This window comes from Doryrhamphus excisus, chromosome 12 (assembly GCF_030265055.1).
Source record: "Doryrhamphus excisus isolate RoL2022-K1 chromosome 12, RoL_Dexc_1.0, whole genome shotgun sequence".
NCBI classification, from domain to species: Eukaryota; Metazoa; Chordata; class Actinopteri; order Syngnathiformes; family Syngnathidae; genus Doryrhamphus; species Doryrhamphus excisus.
The window spans coordinates 11,061,979-11,082,489 of record NC_080477.1 but is presented as its reverse complement, the minus strand read 5'-3'; the positions used below and the strand labels follow the sequence as shown (position 1 = coordinate 11,082,489).

The 20,511-nt window shown below is 39.7% G+C and overlaps 1 protein-coding gene across 1 annotated transcript in view; it reads left to right on the top strand.

The window, feature by feature from the left end:
• pde3b (phosphodiesterase 3B) overlaps positions 1 to 19,117 on the top strand; it is a 39,246-nt gene extending 20,129 nt beyond the window's left edge. Inside the window, exons 2-16 of the mRNA XM_058088495.1 lie at positions 1,328 to 1,378; positions 3,179 to 3,427; positions 4,227 to 4,372; positions 6,478 to 6,578; positions 6,645 to 6,876; positions 6,973 to 7,064; positions 7,223 to 7,371; positions 7,470 to 7,604; positions 9,012 to 9,123; positions 9,304 to 9,417; positions 10,098 to 10,297; positions 12,608 to 12,811; positions 12,912 to 13,073; positions 13,391 to 13,649; positions 13,715 to 19,117. Coding sequence (XP_057944478.1) covers positions 1,328 to 1,378; positions 3,179 to 3,427; positions 4,227 to 4,372; positions 6,478 to 6,578; positions 6,645 to 6,876; positions 6,973 to 7,064; positions 7,223 to 7,371; positions 7,470 to 7,604; positions 9,012 to 9,123; positions 9,304 to 9,417; positions 10,098 to 10,297; positions 12,608 to 12,811; positions 12,912 to 13,073; positions 13,391 to 13,649; positions 13,715 to 13,905 — 2,397 coding nt within the window. The 3' untranslated portion in view covers positions 13,906 to 19,117. The remainder of the gene's footprint in view (positions 1 to 1,327; positions 1,379 to 3,178; positions 3,428 to 4,226; positions 4,373 to 6,477; positions 6,579 to 6,644; positions 6,877 to 6,972; positions 7,065 to 7,222; positions 7,372 to 7,469; positions 7,605 to 9,011; positions 9,124 to 9,303; positions 9,418 to 10,097; positions 10,298 to 12,607; positions 12,812 to 12,911; positions 13,074 to 13,390; positions 13,650 to 13,714) is intronic.
• The last annotated feature ends 1,394 nt before the right edge of the window (positions 19,118 to 20,511 follow it).

Here is a 20,511-nt window from a genome sequence, read left to right as displayed (position 1 = left end):
AGTCACACCATGCAGAATGAGACACACCATCCATCCATCCATTCATGTTCTATGCCGCTTATCCTCACTTGGGTCGCGGGGGTATGCTGGAGCCTATCCCAGCTCACTTTGGTTGAGAGGCGGTGTACACATTCTGGACTGGTTGCCAGCCAATCACAGGGCACATATAGACAAACAACCATTCACACTCACATTCGTACCTATGGACAATTTGGAGTCACCAATTAACCTAGCATGTTTTTGGAATGTTGGAGGAAACCGGGGTACCTGGAGAAAACCTGGGAGAGAACATGCAAACACCACACAGAGATGCCCAAGCAGAGATTCAAACCCAGATGTTCCCGATCGCCTGACTGCGTGGCCAACATGCTAACCACTCGCCCACCAACTATTTTCAGTCTAATTTTGTTTTTTTGGATTATTATTAATTTGACTTATTTTTGGTTGTTTGGTGAAGAATAATGTAATTTTACAGTTTGCATTTAATGCCCTTCTCATAATTACCATGTCAGATGTAAACGTATTTTGCTGTCTTGCGGTACGTAGTAAAACAATGGTGAAAAAATGGTGTCTCTGACAGTATTGTTAGGTCTACTAAAGGCCCTTACAGACAGAAAAGGCTATACATTTAAGGTCGAAGGATCTATGTTAGGTTCAATATAGTATGGAAATTATAATATATAATATATAATATGGAAAGTACAGGTTTCCTCCAGAAAAACAAAACAAAAGTTTGCCATTTAGTGTGTATCTAGTTTTGATGGTGAGGTTAGTGCATTTGCAATGCATTGAGATTTCTCTCAACTTAGTCATACACCCGGACTGTGACAAGCGGACTGTGTCATTTGAGGTCCAGCAATGTTGTGTTGTGCAACCTACTCTAACTTTAACTGTATTCTGTGCTCCTGTTTGGTTACCAACAGATAACATGGAAATGCTGCCGATTGACGTAGTTGCCACCAGATAAGATCTCATAGCTCCATTGTAGACGCACCGCTGTGGTTTTAGTGGTTTACTTTACTTCCCCTGCTTTCAGTAAAAGACTCCAGTCTGCTTTCAGTAAGGCAGTAAGCTTTTAGCATACCTGTACTGGAAAGTGAGCAGCAAATCCTTAATGTAAACTGTTACTACATTGTGTGTTTAGATAACAAGCAGAATGGGCTAGCAGAAGGCCCTGCCTGCCTAATAACACTGACCTGCCAGTACCCTTGCTGTAAAATGAACATCGCGGTTATAGCTTGTTGTAGCTTACATAGGAAAGTACAGTATATATTGTGTACTATGAACACAAACGTGTTGTAAATCTGTGTTTTTGTCTCCTTTTCAGATGATCCTGTGGGACTGGGATCTGAAACACTGGTACAAACCACAGTATCAGGTCAGTAGTACATAAACAGATAAAGCATCACAACGACAATACATTTTTAAAAAGCTGGTTTCAAGTTCACAAATGGTGTTACTTTTTTTCCACACAGTTTAAAAACAGGCACACAATGACCTTGACACTGTTGACTTGCCACACATTCTTTCTTCTCTAAGAAGTATTTGTTTAATCTATCAAAGAATTTCACTCCCACAGCTAAAAGTTCACATTTTGTTCCTGTTCTACTGGTACAATACAGTAAGACATTAAAGTAACATATGTGTGTTTTTTCTTGTATGTATATATATTTTTTACCATCATGCAGTGGTTCCCAAACTTGTTTTGCAGTGCCCCCCATACACAAACACACAGACTATGACAATACACAAAGCAGGACATTTTTGGAGCTTAACCGTGTTCTGGGTCGCAGGAAGGGACATCCCTTGACGTACGTTGCATGTAGCATGATGGTCAAAACACCGCTATGCTGAGGAGAGGTCGCAGGAATGTAAAAAACAAAACAAAACACAAAAGTCGCCACGGGTAAATGCGTTGGAGGAAATACACTTAATAGCACAGAAAGCATTTCCCAGCCTTGTGACGTCATAATATGAAAATTAGATGAGTGAATTTACTCCTATCACAAACTTTGAGTTGATGCTACTTTTGGAATTGTGACATAAGTGTACATGATGTGAAAGAATGTGAGACAAGAAATCAAATAAATGAAATAATCACTTACTGACCAGATAGGTAGTACTGGTTGCTTGCTGTGGTTGTGTATTTTGTTCATACCGTGAGACTGGTGGTCTGTTTGATGAGCCCCGATTTCATTTGCACTGTGTATCAAGCTATTTTTTGTTCCTTATTATTCCTTATAAAGAATCTATCCTTTATGAGGCTATTATATATCCTCATTTACTAAAGTTTTTGTGATGAACTCAACTGTGTACTTCATTGCATGGCCTGGGCAACCTGATGATGAATTCAAGGACTGCTGCCATCTTCTGGAGGCTTGTGTATTGTTCAGTTATGAATAAATACACATACATTATTTCAGAAAGCTCCCACCCCACATACACTATGTATTATGGCAAGTAAAGTTCATAGACGGTTAAACAAGCGTTCAACCATTTACAATGCCATGTTGAGTTCCACCACTAAACATACACACACACACACACACACACACATATGCACGCTTAGATGCAGATTCAAATGTTAATGTAAATAAAACCTCTGATATTAAAATCAGTACGGTCTCCTCTCCAACTAATACACAGCGGCGTGTAATGTTCAGGGCTTCATGGAGTGACAGTGGGAACTGCCAATCACATGTTAGGAAAAAGAAACACAGAGCTAATCTATGAGCTTGTGAACAGTAAATAAGAAACATCCATTCATCTTCCAAATTTTGGTCTTCCCACCAAGAAAACTGGTACTCTCAATGGCTAATCTACCCCTGGGCACTAATTTATGTAGGGGGTGAAGGTCGGATCCAGTGTATTTTTGAAGCTTGCATATTATCGGCTTCCGCCACCAGATCGGGCCAGTGATCATTAATTATTTTATGAATTAATGAATGAAAACTGTGATAGAGTGAGGGAGCAGTGTTCAAACCACCATGCAGTGATTGTTTGTGGAACTATATGACTTTATTTCACAAAGGTTTTTTCCCCCCCACTGTAACTACTGTAACCAGATTACAGAGTCTGCTCTTAATAATGTTGGCCGTTTTTCAACAGGGATTGTGTGTATGTGTCCTGCACTGTTTTGACTTAGACCTTGACTGTCTTCCACCTTAATATGTGGCAGGGTGCAGTGAGCGGCAATGGCGTTGACCTGTCAGTCATCAACGAGGCCAGGAACCTGCTTTCCGAGCTGCTGATGGACTCGTCTTTGTCGCCTCACACCATCTCCACATTGAACAGTGTCTCCAGCCTCATGGGCACGTTCTCAGGCTCGTGTCGCCCCCGGGTGAACCCTTTTACGCCTTTCCCTGGATTCTACCCCTGTGATGAGGTGAATGACCCTGTGGAGAGAAACGAGCGGAAAACCTTTAAGGTGGGTCAACTCATTACTAGAGTTTGACTAGCAAAACCAGAATGGCGGTCAGCAGAACGCAGACCTCCTCCACGGACGAACAATCTTCTGTGCATGTCTGTTTGACTTGTGCTGGGTGATACAGTTCCACTTTAGTCCTGTAGGTGCTAATACTCAAGTGGGTGCCTCATAAAGCAGGTCCTTATGCTTGGTTCTTGTCGTGCCTGGACTGAATGCAAGTACAGTGGACTCCACTCTTTGGTTTTTCCACAAAACATATGTTCACACAAATCTCTCAATTATGGTCATTGTAGCAATGTGTGAAATGTAGTGGTAATATAACATTCCAGCTTGTCATGGCGTTTTGTGGGTGTGGTGGGTTAAAGCAGCACAAAGCACTTATAGTAAAATACACCTATTATGGATTGGATATAGTGCTTACATTCACCCATTAATCAATTTACTACCACTTATCCTGTGTAGGGTTGCGGGAAGCTGGAGCCTATCCCAGCTGACTCTGAACTGGTCAGCAGTCAGTTACAGCACACATACAGTATAGGTAGATATAGAAAATGATTATGTTAAAGATAAAGTCAAGGCAACATATTTCAGTAATGGCCACATTTTCCATTTCATTATGACATAATAGTTTAAGAAGCGGTCGGATAGAAAACACTATTTCTTTAGAGGAGGTCATGACGTGACAGACTTTTTTTTTTTATACATAACTAGCTGCTACAGGAAAACAGATAACTTTTGTTACAGATATAAGCAATCTTGTCTGGAGTTATTCAACTGTATCCATAATCTCTTTGTCCAGGGTCTGAGTAGCAGAAACAGCCTCCCTACTCCTCAGCCCAGGCGGAGTTCCACCTCCTCTTCTGTGCTGTCTCCTCTTGACTCACTTTCATCACGGTGGGAACGCAACAATGGCAAGAGACCCCAACCTGACCTTAACATGGCTAGGTATCAACATAACACAACTGATCACACGTATCATATTGTCTGTCCACACAAACACACAAACGTTGGGCTATCAGGGCTGTCAAAAAACGTGTGTTAATGGCGGGAACTAATTTCTTTTTTTGCGTAATTAACGCCTACGCATTATGGCAAGTCACAGGTCTCTGTTATGATGACAGATGGCGTCACACTGTAGCTCCCCACAGAGTCTGGCGCTCTTTCATAATGTTATTCTAACCTGAACACATCACCAGCAGTGCAATTCCAGCACCTTATATGTATCTCCAGCTCCAAACAAACACGTCTCTCGTCCATTCGTCATAGCGATGACACTTCCACATTGTCACTAGATACACCGCAAGATGCAGTCACAAACATGATGAACATCATAACACAGTTATGTGTGTAGTTGTGGTCTTTATAAACAGAAATGCAAAGAAAAACAATAATAACCACTCACTTTGTCACTCTTAATGCGGAAGTACAATTTGCTGCTTTATAGTATGCTGGGAAATCCCAGAAAATTCACTCAAAACATTTGAATTAATCGAAAATGATGTCTTTAAATGTTTTGTTTCATTCATTATTGTTTTTACAGTCCTTAAAGTCCTTAATGGCCTTGCCCCTCCCTATTTGTCAGGGTGCGGGTTCAGAACCCCACCAGGGCTTTACAGTCCTCAAACCAGCTTTTGTTTGAAATCCTCAGAGCAAGGACTAAACTCTGGGGTGATCGGGCCTTTTTGGTCGCTGGGCCCAGGCTATGGACTAAGCTGCCCCCTGAAATGCGCACCATCTCTGATTTTGGGCTTTTTATATCTAGGCTTAAAACTTATTTATTCAGACTGGCTTTTAGTACACAGTAATGATTTTAGACACTTTTTTAATTGTATTGATATTAAATTGAATTTAAATGGTTTTGTTTTAATGTTGATTTTAATGGAAAAACACTTTGGTCACCTTGTGTGTTGTAAAAGGCTCGACAAATAAAAGTTGATTGATTGATTGAATGCAACTTCACATTGCTCATAATAACATAGTTATAGTGTGACTCAAATATTATGCTATTAAAGAAACCGATGTCAGGTCAATACATTTTCAAACATGTGGACCATCTCTTCAAATGATTTGAATTTTCAATTAGTTTGGCGCTGTTAATGCATACAAATATACATAATCCTGCGCTGTCATCTTTTTTTTAATAGAATACAGCCAAAAATGGGCATCTTTCAGACATAGTGTGACATGGTGATTAACCATGAATAATTAATTTGGAAACCCCGATTAATCTAATAAAAAATGTAATAATTTGACAGCCCTTCTATTTAACTTAATTTTCTTTGTGTGGGTAAACTTCTCAGTGCACATGGAATCATCCGGTGTTATTTTGATGTAAATTTACTGTGATTAAACACTTTGCGTTGGTGCATGGTTAGTGTGCTTATGAAAACACTACTCAAAAATACATTTAATGCATTATTTCCATATTGTATTGTTGCTTTTACTTAAACCTTATGTAAACATGCACTGTTTTCTCTTTCCATGTAGCAGTAAAAAAAACACACAAAAAAAACACAAGTTGTTTTTTTAAAGACTTTGGAATCTGTCTGACGAGACATTCCTCAGCTGGGTAACACATTCATTATTGATGTAAAAATAAAAAAGTCGAGTGCCCCAAAGAGGTAGACAAATAGGCCTCAAATGTCCTGCAGTTCAAACCATCATCATAACGCATAAAAGTAACACTCTGCAAACACCATCCTGTTACCTCTACATTATGGGGGTATGTTCTTACTTTATTTTTGTTTTATTAGACATGCTTACATAAGAGGTTCAACTGTATGGATATACAGTCCTGTTTTCCTTTTCTTTAAAAACAGACAGAATTATTTTGTTTGCCTTTTCATCGTATAGGTTATAATTTGAGCAACAACAGACTTTTATTAGAATTAAAATTTATGAAGAATGGCTGACTAAGAAATAGGAATTTACAAGAGGGGAACCCATGGCTGCAGTGACTCTCTTCCTCCACAAGAGAGCAGTGCCTATCTGTCTTAATAAATTAGTGAAACATAATTGACTGAGAATATGTGTTTTATTTCTGTATGTAGCTCAGGTCTGTCCAATGGGCCAAATGCAAACCTGCTCACCATTCCCAAGCAGAGGTCTTCTTCTGTCACCCTCACGTACCATGCAGGGTCCAGGAGAGCAGGTGGGACATGATTGCCGAACCTCCTGTTTTGATAAAAGAGTTCATGTTTTCCGTCAACATCATCAGGTACATCTCCGAGCCTGAGTCCCGTCACCTCTCCCAGCCACAGTCCTCCAAGTGTAGCCACAGGTTCTTCATCGTCCCTATTCACCCGATCACCTGTGGAGTTCCCTGACACAGCGGACTTCCTGACAAAGCCCAGTGTCAATCTGAACCTGCACAAGCCTTTGGGCTACTCACTCAGCTCATGCGACTTCCAGCAGGCATTCCGCAGCTCTACTTTACCTCTTTGCACCAGGTAAAAACCGTCAGGAATAAAATCATCCCTCGCCACATTGCACTTCAAATAAATAAGGAATCCATGCACAAGAGTTGTCTTGTCTATCTACGCTAGCTGTGGGCGTCAGATGTCAAAGGGAGTTTCCAGTGGGGATTCGATAGAAATCCATCAGTCACTCCTCAGCGAGGCCCAACGCACGCGCTCAGGTTGATATTTCATCTGATGATATACATGATTTGACTCACTAGTGTCATACGGCAACACTGTTCTGTACTGGACACCAACAATAGTGGATGTCTGTCAAGATAATCTCTTTATAGTTTTGCATGTGCTTTAATTTGACATCTCCGTATGTGAGCATCAGGTGAAGGACCAGATTTCCAAGCAGAGCCTTTAATCAGGGAAGAGAGCGTGGAGGTGGACTTGCCTGAAGAGTCCAACACCACAGGAGATCAGGGTCAGACAGAGAAGGAGGAAAACCCGAGCACAAAGCAACAGACTCAGGAATTAGGGGTAAGTTTTATCCTACAAGACAGAAATAAGCCATAGTCATGGGATTGCACTGCTAATCTGCACTATTTGGTTGCTTGTTGCTTGTGCTTCCCCTTCAGGGTGATCAGGAATTCAGGCTAGACACAATGCTGGAAGACCATGAAGCCCTCATGGAGAGGTTGAACACCTGGAACTTCCAGATCTTTGACCTGGTGGACAAAACAGGAGGAAAGACGGGAAGAATACTCAGCTATGTTAGTACTCAGATTGCAAAGTAGCTCTCTGGTGTCTTTTTTTATGTGCTACAAGGCTGTGGTCACCATGTGTGTCCCCTCTGGATAAATCCCTTGTAGAAAAGTTGAATTCCATGTAGTTTGTTCTTTGTTCCATCAGCACATCTGTTAAGTGTAAGTTTACTCAAAACTGCAGTCATTTATTAATATCCTTTTCTTTTCGTTTTTAAAGGGGTCCTGTTATGCTTTTTCAAATTTTCTGACTCATAAATGTTGTTAGAATGTAGTATTCTCGTGTTAAATGATGCCAAAATTTCATATAATGAGGTTTGCGCATTTGGAAGTGAGCCCTGAAGGAAGTTTGGGATTGCTCTAAACCTAAACGCTCGGTTTCAGAGGCTTTTGTAAAAGTAGAGGTTTGTGATATCAAACAGAGGCAGGCTTCCTTATATAGGCATGCCCTGTAGGCGAGATACGCTTTCTGCCCTCCACCAAGCTCTGCTTCGGTGGTTAGGTTGTTAGCAATGGCTCCCAGGAAGTGTTTCTTCAGGTGTAAGGGAAAGCTACATTTGTTTACAATTCCTAACGACACCACCACCACCAACCACAAATGGTTGGCGTTCCTGATTGCCTGCCAGCAAAATAAAAAGATTTTAATCTGTCAACGGTATTTCACACTGGATTGTTTTAAGAACATGGGCCAGTATGCACCTGGACTTGGTTGTGTCGAAGAGTCAGAAAAGCTAGCAGTAAGTAACACGTTTGTGTAAGTTATGTAACAAAAGCGGTCATCTGTGTAGCATTACAGAGTGTGCATACAAGGACCGGGGTTGCTAATAGCCTGTTCCCAAACAATCATTGGGTCTACCCAAGTTTTTAAAACACTGGTAGTCTTGCAAAACACTTGTAATGCCAACATTACACATTACCGATGCTGTAGAAAACCTTACGCTTAAATGCTAAAGCTACTTACCATTGCGAGCCCTCTTAAAGTAACTTCTTTTCTTGACAAACTTCTGGATTGCCGTTTATTACAAATCCTAAACCATCAACTCCTGTAAAGTTGGGTTTGGCAGCAACACCAGAAGTCCTCCTAAGCACTTGCGAATGTGACCAACCACAGTGGTGTGGGCGTGCCGTGGGTGGAGTAAATTAAAACAGATCATTTTCGCTGGAAGCACGAAATCCAAAGAAATGCAGCTGGAATAGGTGGAGATTCTGGAACATCTAGAAAGCGTTCTGTGCTGGTTATCATGTGGAGCTGCTCTATAGAAATACAAAGGGCCTAAAAATGAGCATAATAGGTCCCCTTTAAAAACGAGGTCTAAACTTAATACATATAATGCAGTAATGTTTGTCTGATGGTAGTGCTGTGGTTATCTTGTGTTCTGATGTGTGTTTCAGTAAAGCTGGTCTGTATTTCCCCAGGTCACTTACACCCTTTTCCAGGATACGTGTCTGTTTGAAATATTCAAGATCCCTGTGAGGGAGTTCATGACATACTTCTTTGCTCTGGAAAATGGATACAGGGACATTCCCTGTGAGTCTCACACTGCGCTATAGGCCTCCCAGAAAGATTCATTTTTGTTCACTGTTTTGTTCATGTGTCATCATAATGTGTTCATGTCTATTGCTGTGGGGCAAAACATAAAGTTTCACTTGCTATATAGCCAAATACTATCAATTTACAGAGTATTGCTTTGGATACAATCACCTGCAGATCATAACCGGGTCCATGCTACTGATGTGCTCCATGCTGTCTGGTACCTGACCACTCGACCAATCCCTGGGTTCCAGCAGATTCACAATGAGCATGTGACAGGAAGTGATACAGGTAAACATAAAGCTCCACGTAAAGAGTATTTGTGGCGGATTTGTTTACATTTAGAATCAGTTAACTCATGGGAAACAATGGATATCAATCATCTGTTCCAGCAATAGGGGTTTGGGGTTTGCAAACACCAAACATTGGTAGCTCGTCTTAAGGCAATATTTGAAGCAACATTCTGTCTAACAACTGTCATACAAATGCAAAAAGAGTAAATAATAAAATTGAATAACGCCTTAATGACATCATGGGAAGTGTAATGTTAAGGTGGATAGAGGCTGACTTCATGCATTGCACTTTCTTAACTGTTATGGAAGCGTAAAAAATAAGTTAACCACCAATAAGATGATCGATTGTGTATACATGTCAAGAAGGTGCGAGGGAAAGGAGTCTCTTCACATTGACACAAAGTAGACTTTGTAGTCCACACTTAATTCTTACTGATGCTTTAGTCAAATTGTATACCAAGTCGGACATAGTCAAGACATAGACACGTCAACACATGTTTTATGTCTTTTCCATCACTACTACCCCGTGTGGTTAGCATGCATGCTAAGAATGCAACCACAGTTTTTGTATTAGTACTTCCATCTCATTCTCATGTGTCATTTGGGGCTTTTTTTTTAAACCCATCAGGTTACTTTTAAAATATTAAGACATGTAACTGTTAATCATGTGTGTTTCAGACTCAGACAGTGGGATCTCTCCTGGCAGGATATCATACGCGTCCTCCAAAAGCTCCTCAATATCAGATGACAGCTATGGCTGCCTGGCCTGGAACATCCCCGCTCTGGAGCTCATGGCCCTTTATGTAGCAGCTGCAATGCACGACTACGACCACCCTGGTCGCACTAATGCCTTTTTAGTTGCCACTAATGCACCTCAGGTAAGGTATCAATTTTGATTGAGCTGAAATGTTTACAAACAGCAAAGAGTGAACCACCTAGCTTAGAGGCTAGTGTAGCTCGAATCATCCATTTTGTCTTATTTAATATAGTTTCTTATATTCAATTTTATATATTCAGACTTGACGAAATATAAGCTAAACACTTACGGTAATTGTTTACGATTGTCAAAAGTAATTTTGTTAAAGCAGCAGTTTGGTCAGAAATACAAACATTCGAAGGTTAAAGATGCCATTGTTCCCCAGTACGATAGGGTGGCAATAATATGCATTACAGTCATTCCTCCCACTTCAAATTTTATGGCTTAATCTATCATGATTTTAAAAATATACTATATATGAACTAATAAATGCAGCGTGTTATTAATTAAAAATATGCATATTTAACTCCCTTCACCAGAACACATTTATAGCATCACACATGAGCACATGTCTTATTTCTGTCTTAAATGTCTACTATATTGGGTAATATGAGTGTAGAGGTGAGTAAAGGAGTGTTATTTTATGTTGAGAGGGCTCTAATATAACAAATATATATTTAGAATGTTGTAAACAGGTTTCCTATACTCCATACCAACGAAAATATTGAAACTTCCCATTAAATTGTGCTCTTCAGTGAAATCATAATACAACTTAACCTCCTGCTTTAAATCCTTATAACAATATTATGCTCCAATTGTGCTCCACTTCTCTTTTCAACGGTTGTGTCCTCAGACGGCCAGTGTCCTACAGAAACCTCACAGTTAAGGTTTAACTGGGTGGTTGTTATTAACCTGACATGACTTTTCTTTTTACGTCTCATGACGCAAAGTCAAGCTGTTTTTTGGTTATGCTCGATTCATCTTGAATGTAACCTTCAATTGACTGAGGGCTGGATTGCACAGAAACCATAGTGGAGGAGGAATTGGCCATTGAAATGGTGGAAAGTGGATTCTTATTTCATTTGCCTTGGCAAAAGTCTGCACTCTCTGCTCCACTGTCAGTAAGATTACACAAAAATCCACTTGGAAGAATTAATGAAATGTGGTGCAAGGGTGAAACATGGGCCAAAGAAGCACCAGTATCATTTTGCTCCAGTTTGTAGCACACTTTTATTACAAGAAAATCCCATAAATTATATTATGGATATGGAGCGAAAAGAATATTTCTTTGTTAAGAGATGGATGACTTCACATTTCCAGCATCAGTCTCACTGTGGTGTGAAAGGTGAAAAGGTCAGTTCGTGTATGTGCCCCAGTTTAAATATCAGTCTCAGCAAAGTGGGTTAAGAGAAAAAAAGTGGGGACCCTGAACCTATTGATTGCTAATGTTGTTGACAAATATGTCTGCCTCTAGTGCTCGAAAGTGTCCTTGATTTTTTGCTTAGCTGCATTTCAGCAGTCACTGATCAAATGAATAATGAGTTTCAATTAATTTCAAATTTTATTTATATCGCACTTGAGAAGCCGGACATGAGGGCACCGCGTGGACGCACAGCGTGTCCAAAATTAATACACCCTTCCTGGCAAGAGTGCGCAGCCTCTGGCTTCAGCAACATTTTGGCGGATATTTCACGTTCATGTTGACAAAAACAGTCCCGTGTGAAATGCCATCGACATATGAAAATATTTTTCTCTTTTTTATTTTTCTGGGAATCACCAACACCAAATACAATAACTTCTGCCTGAGCTTTTTTCTTAAACAGAGTACCTGAACTTGGGGGAAGGTGGGGGAAGCAGAGCTTGTGGGAGGGCAGAGAGCTTATCTGGCTTACAGCCACACCCATATAAGGAAGTCCACCCTTCTGTGACATCAGTTTTACCACGCTTTTTGAAACAAAGCGTTTTGAGCCTTTCAGGGCTCACTTCCAAATGCGCAAACCTCATTATCTGAAACTTTGGCATTGTTTCACACCAGAATACTACATTCTAACTACATTTATATGTCAGAAAAGTGGAAAAAACATAATAAGTCCCCTTTTAAAAAAAAATGTTTTTTTATTCATTTTAATATGCATTACATGAAATTTAATATGTCTTTTTTTCCCCCATTCTTTCTCGGTTATAATAAATTCTGCAATTCTGTTCTGTCTTTACATGGGGATAAACATACACAATCAGCGATCAAATATATACATATTTTCTCTACTGTACATATTTATTTTAGAGACAACTACATGATACACTGTGGCCAGCTATTTTCCATACACAGTCCTATATGTTTCATTGGCTAAAGGGGTGATCTGTCCAAGGTTATTGACATATCTATGTAATCTTTTCAGCTCTCACCTCTTGTCCCTCTTGTCCAATGTAGGCGGTGTTGTACAATGACCGTTCCGTGTTGGAGAACCACCACGCTGCATCCGCCTGGAGCCTCTACTTGTCCCGGCCGGAGTTTAACTTCCTGGTCAACCTGGATCATGTGGAGTTTAAACGTTTTCGCTTCCTTGTCATTGAGGCTATTCTAGCCACAGACCTCAAGAAGCACTTTGACTTCCTGGCTGAGTTCAATGCCAAGGTTATTATATGATCAGGACTGATCTTGTCATCATTATTCTGACTTGAAACCATCAGTAGAATACTTAATCATTGTATTGTCCTGTGTCTGTGACTTGCAGGTCAACGATGTGAACAGTCCAGGAATTGACTGGACAAATGAGAATGACAGACTGCTGGTGTGCCAAGTGTGTATCAAACTGGCAGACATCAATGGACCGGCCAAAGTCCACGATCTGCACCTGAAGTGGACTGAAGGAATTGTTAATGAGTTTTATGAGCAGGTAGAAGCTGCACGCCATCCACTAAACATTTGTGTAGTACACACAGTTATAAAATACAATTTTCTCAGGCCACATTGCGGTTTGAATTTCACGGCTCCGAACTATCATGATTTTTCAAAATATTAATAAATCATGCTGTTTCATGGTTTAATACGGCCTATTAGTTAAAAAGAAGTTATACATATCTAGGCAAATATTGCGTTTTTTGTCTAATGAGCAATCTATGCGCATAAAATGAAGTACGCAATACATGCTTGATGTACATTTGGCGTAAGTTTTAAAACCCATCGCTATTGTTTTTTTGTTTTCATTTGCAGGGTGATGAAGAAGCGAGGCTGGGATTACCCATCAGCCCCTTCATGGACCGCTCCTCCCCGCAGTTGGCCAAGCTGCAGGAGTCTTTTATCACACACATAGTAGGACCACTCTGTAACTCCTATGATGCTGCAGGTTTACTTCCTGGCCATTGGGTCAATGGAGACGGATCAGATGAAGATGACGAGGGGCGGGTTGACTCTGACACCGATGATGATGATGAGGAAGAGGATGATGAACTGGAGGAAGATCTGCGGCCAAGTGAGTCACCCAATAAATCATCTTTGTGTTATTTTCAAAACTTACCTGGCTTTATTTTCTTGTAGAAAGGAGTAAGAACCACCGGCAGTTATTTTGCAGCATCATGCAGCACCTGACGGAGAACCACAAAGTGTGGAAGAAGATCATTGCGGAAGAGGAAAAAGGCAAAGATGACGGCAAACAGCAGCCTGACAGCCTGCCCACGTCACCGTCGGATGACATCCAGGTCATCCAGGAGGAGGAGGAAGGGGAGTAGCATCAGTCACAGTGTGACTAAAGAAATGAACACATGCGTGGCGAGGAAGAAGTCCTTCACCCAACAGCCTTTCGCACATCACACACACACACACGCACACATGCAGACATGACAGAGACAAATGCACATACTTCCCACACACTTTCACACATTGAACACTGTGCAGACACTTGGATGCTCAAAAAACGGCCTTACCACTGTGAGCGCTGCAACAGTGGGAGCCCAACTCCTATGCACTTTGACCCCCGTGGAGAATCCCAGAGCAGCTCCAAGAAAAAGAAGAACCAAGAGTGAGGTCCATGGTGCAGGAAAAGAGCATCGGAATGACCTCGGCTGCAATGCTGCCTTGAATGCAAAGCGCTTACACCTCCTTTAGGTACAAAACAAGTCCTATTAAAAAAGAAAAAATAGAGGCTAGAGGATGAGGAACCAAGCAAGCAATGCGATTGACCCCCTTTACCAAAGTCAACTGCTCAAAGGTGGAAAACCAATCTGAGACCCTTTGTAGCCTCAGTTTAGGGTTTGTATTTTATTATTTAATGAATATACATGTATATATTCCAGATCAAAGTGTTAAGACCAGACCAGTTGAAAATTTGTAAGAATATAACATTTACACTGTTGGATCTTAAAGAGGTTCTAAGTTGAGCTTCAAAGTGTAAACACAAGAAACGGGACTGAGACCAAAAAATGTTTGAGGAAGCAATTTATTGCAAACAACCACTAAACTCAAATAAGCTGATCCAAAGTTTAACACCACACCCTTTAAAAGCCCAAATCTTGGCAAAATGATTCAGTATCATTCTCTGTCAGGTATTCACACAGTCATGATCTCTTGATGGTAAAGGCAAAAAAAGCTTTCTCTCTTCCAACAGTACAAAATGTAAATCCTTGCCATTTTTCAACTCGTCTTAAAATTGTGGTCCGGAAGTGTATGCAGTATACATACACATACTATATCAGATGTGCCTGTCTGAACCTTTACTGAGTCCATATTGGCCCAGAGCCTTGGCTTGTGTAGTTCTCTCCTTGATGGTGACACGAAACACTGTATCCCACTCAGTCACAGAGACATTGTTGAAATGTTGACTGAGGATTAGGATTATATCTGCATCCTTTTGGATGCTCTTACTCATGTGTGCCACCCACTTTTTGTTTGCTTGGCTTCAATTTGTTTGGAATGTGAGTGAATATGAAACTTTTCTTTTAGAAAAAATATGATGGAGAGATAAGTCGGGAGAGAGAGAAAGAGAGAGAGAGAGAGCACATTTTAATTTTTTTAGTACTTAATTTGTGTGTATGCTCGTGTGTCCTTTCAGTAGTGTCCTCCTTTTTTGTAGCAATCACAGCAGGAATGCTGAATTTTCATTTCCTGTCATTCTTTTTTAAAAGGTTACTCAGGATTCATGCTAAGCTGATTGCTTTGCAAGAATTTATGTCATTAATATTGAATAGACTTTTTTAAAAAGTGAGGAAAATCATACATGTGGGCGACTGACTGACATAGTTTGTTGTAATGTCTCCATGAACAAGTGGACTACTAATTGAAGCAATTGAAATCCTCTACAATGTGGGAGGAGCTTACTTTATCCACTCATACACTGTGCATAACCTCTTTAAACCACCTCACTGCAGAAACACTTATCTGACAGACTGCAGCCACGTTTTACAAATTCTCCAGCATGTTGTGAGGTAACATTTGTCATTCCATTTCGATGTGTCATCTCTTTTACTTGTCTATTTGGTGGCCAGTTTGAAGAAGGGACCCATCTGCAGTCGTATGAAAGAGTTTGGGCACCCCTGATTATTTTCAAGATTTTCCTTTATAAATCACCGGTTGTTGGGATCAGCCATTCCAGTTTAATATATCATATAGCAGACAAACACAGTGATAGATGAGAAGTGAAAGGAAGTTTATAGGATTTACAGAAAGTGTGCAATAATTATTTAAACAAAAGTAGACAGGTGCATAAATTTGGGCACCCCAACAAAAAAATGACAATATTTAGTAGATCCTCCTTTTGCAGAAATTAATTTTTCTAGTTTCCAATGAGGTTTTATGTATTTTTGACCAATCTTCTTTCCAAAACATCTCCAGTTGAGTCAGATTTTTCTCGGCCTTCACTAGAACTGGTCTTCCATTTCCTCACTATCTTCCTCAGAGTGGAACCTGACAGCTGAAATCTCTAAGCTAGCTTTTGTATCCTTCCCCTAAACCATGATTTTGAACAATCTTGGCTCTGTGGTCATTGGACAGTTATTTTGAGGCTACCATGATGCTACTCTTTAGAGAAGATGCAATTGGCCACCTTAAATACCCTTTCTAATGATTGGCTTCACTTGTATGCAGGTCAAGGGTCAGTGAGCTTACCAAACAAATCATGGATCCCAATAATTAGTGTTAAAGGTAATCAAATCAATTAAACCACAAGGGTGCCCATTTTTAGGCACCTGCCTACTTTAGTTTAAATAATTATTGCACACTCTATAAATCCTATAAACTTCATTTCACTTCTCGTACATAAACTGCTGGTCCCAAAAACCAGTGATTAATAAAGGACAGTCATAAAAATTATCGGGGGTGCCTAAACTTTTTCATACCACTGTATGTCAGCATTTTATTTTATGAAAGGGAAGGATACATTTTTTTCTCTCACTTTATATATCAATATCTGGAAAAAGTCAAATTGAGCTGGTAATATTTATAAAGAGGAAAAATACAGTTGTCCTCATTTTAATACCAGACAAGTGTTCAGCACTGTACAAAAAAAGAGTATGTGCATAATATATATTTTTGAATAATCAATTGAATGCATCCATTTTCTACACACATTGAGATTCTGTCATTGGTTTTTATCTACAGTATTTTCATTGATGTGTGGTAATGTGGCATGTTTTTCTTTCCTTTTCATTGGTTGTCAATCTACACTGCAAAACCTGAAATCTAAGCACGATTGAAAAAAGAGATTAAAAAATATATATTTTCTAAAAGGTTGATTTAAAACAAATATTTTTACAATGTTATAGCATTTTGTTATATTTACTATCTATATTTACTAAATCAGAAATATATTATTTAATACAGCCATCCATGGTTTATCATGGTTAATTGTTTCCAGACTCGACCATAATAAGTGAATATCCACAAAGTAGGATTCCTTATTATATTATGTTTTGAGTGTTATAGCATAGAAAACCTGTTTATGACCTTCCTAAATATGGTTATTGACATTGTTACAGCCCTATAGACATGAAGTAACACCCTTATAGTCACCTTTGTAGTGGAAAATAAGATATAATATAGACCATGGGTGGGCAAACTACGGCCCGGGGGCTACATGTGGCCTGCCAAGCATTTGAGTCTGGTCCACCAGTTGGTTCTAAAGTATTACATTTAAATTTTAACATACAGATATAGCAAGTGGTCTTTTTGAAGGTTTAAGACGCTTTTCACATGAAGCAATCCAGACGACCTCACATATGGTGCCAAATAAACACAAGTCAACAAATATGTGACACACAATTAAATCTTCCCACTGGACTGTCTGGGATGTAAATACGTAGGGACATTAGCATACATACAACATAATAGTCAATGTTATATCCTTCCTAGTTTTCCAATTTTGCTATTTGATGTGGTATGGCGGTTAAGGTCCTAGGATGGTTAATAGCAGATTGTATGACACTTATACAGATATTCTGGTCTGCTGAGAATCGGACTGAATCGAACCCGAATCGTTGCTCTCAACAAAACTCATTATGGACCTACTGGGGCTCTATCATTTGTCTCCAGAAACAGCAGGATGCTAGAAGTTATAATAAGACAAATAATTCCAGATGGACATTTAGAAAACTAGTGTACATGTATCATATATATAGTCTGGACAATTTTGTTAACTTAATGTGTGAAAAAGTTTGCCCACTGCTGATAAAGACTCACACATGTTAGCATTGGGCGAGTGTATTGTCCTTTTTCACTTCCATTTCTTTCCCAGTACTTCCTGCGGTAGCTACTTTCTCATCAATGTAACATTACTGACCATTACAACCAGTGTAGAATACTACATATGAACGTGTCTTTTAATGCCCCTTCTGAATGCCTTATACATATATATATTTATATACTGGATGAATTTAGTTCATTTTGCCATTTTCACACTTGGAAATGCTTAATTTAGGCAAAAAATGCTAGGCAAATCATTTGCTTAAATATGCATATTATTGACAAATAAGCAGTGTTCATCCACAAAACAGTGATGATGTATTCATACATTTTGAAAAAAACTGTCATAGAGCTGCAAAATTTGAAATAATCTGCCAATAGAACAAAATCATTTGACTTTGCAACATGTGGAAGTCACATTTTTTTGTTTTGCTATGCTTAAGAAAATTGCTTAAACGTAATAAGAATATATATATTTTTGTATTGTTTTTGAATTCCGACATGTTATGTTTGGCAGCAGAGTGAATTAGTGGTTAGCACAGCTGCCTCACAGTCAGGAGAGCCAGGTTTGATTCTCAGGTTCTTTGTGTGGAGTTTGCATGTTACCTGTATGGGTTTAACTCCAGCTTTATCCTGCATCTCCATAACATGCATGTTAGGTCAATTGAAGACTGCATAGGTGTGTGGATGGTTATTTTTCTATATATATATATCTGTGATTGACAGTTGACCAGTCCAGGGTCTACCCCATCCATCGCCGACACTCAGCTGGGATAGGCTCCAGCACACATGGGACCCTAATGAGGCCAAGATGGATGGATATTTAATCTTGCTTAGATTTCATTTTTTGCAGTGTACCAGTATTGCATTCTATTTCATCGCCTCTCCTTCACTGTGTGGACCCAACTAGTGCCAAACTTGACCTACAGCACGTACAGTCTGCTGACATGTGACATGAAGGGTCCGGTATTGTATGTCAAAGAAGCAGAAACAGTAGCAGAAGTCAGACTGGACTCAGGTTAGAGCCATATTGATTTTCTACCATGGATCCATCAGAAGTTAGTATTCTGTTCAATGGTGTCTGATGCTAACTGTGTAGTCCTTCAAACCACAATGTCCACCTTTGATGCTTGCTCAATGATGTTCTGTGGCATCAGTAAACGTGCGTTTATCCAATGTAATCATTCATCCTTATCTACACTGTGGGCCAACTGTTTTTTTTTTGGTTGTTATTTATAGCTGTCATAAAGCACCATCCTTAAAAGGAAATGTTTCTCATTGATTTTTTTAGCAAGTTATACAACAAAAAATGGTTGAGAATTATCTCAGAATAATGCAAACAATACACTTCCTGATAAAGAGGGGACATTATTCTAACTAGAATATAAAACAGGCAGTGTAGATTTAATGACTGAAAATGACAACACAAAGTCATTGTCTACATAGCTGCCAACACAAGCGAGGACCAAAACAATTGTGGTAGGTGCATGATTGTCTGGGGCAGGATGAGTGCTGCTGGCGCTGGGGAGCTACGGTTCATCATTCTAACATGTACTGTGATATGCAGAAGCAGAGCATGACCCGGTCCTTTGGGAAACAGGGCAGCATGGCAGTTTAGCAACATGATAAACCAACATGATGAATGCCTTGCGGAGGAATCAGAAAGGTAAGAATAAATGAAGCACAGGAAGGTGGAAGACTGCAAGGTGTCTGAGTGGAAGAGGGTGCGGCTGCGGTGAATTCCATACCCAAAAGATTAAGGCAGTCTTTGTACCGGTGCTCACTCACACTTTGTACGTACCACTGTGAGGTGTACTCACTTGTGTTGCTGACTATTTAGACAATAATGGCTGTGTATTGACTTATTTTCAGAGAGTAGTAAATCTATAATCAGTGACGTGGTGAGGTGAAAGATTAGAAGATTAGATGATAAGAAAATACATATTAATATTTGTCCATGAAACTGCTATTGCGCCCTGTGATTGGCTGGTGACCAGTCCAGGGTCTACCCCGCCTCTCACCCAAAATCAGCTGGGATAGGCTCCAGCATACCCCTGTGACCGTAATGAGGATAAGCGGTATAGAAGATGGATGGATGGAAACTATATTGTACATATATTTTCTGTAATTGTAATAGTTTCAAACATTTTCTTAATTAAGAATCACTGAATTTGCACATTCCCTAATCAAATACAAAAGAGAACCCTAAGATGAGGCTACTACGAGCATCTCTTGGCTTGGTGTGTAAGCCCAGCCTATCATCTGAGTCCACTGAGTGAGTGCACGTGCCAGTTTGTTTGTCAGCATGTCGCCAATAATATAAGGTTGCAGATACATTTACTATACATCATGACTTTCTACAGCCTGTTCAATGTCTTTAATGTAAGTGTGATATCATTATACTTGCTAATTGTACAATAAAATACATCAAAAATGGCATACGTGGAGGCCCTTGCAGTACTTGCTTTATCCTGAAGGGATGTGGGTGTGCTTGTTACTGCACTTCTTCTACAGAGAAAAAAGGTCAGCGTTTTTTCTGTGTGTGTGACACACAGCACCAGCCATAGAGCAGCAAGTCAAATGCATTAAATATATTTCTGAGTGAATGAATGAATTTGACTACCAAGAAAGAGGATTTTATATCCACGCTCACCAGGATGTTA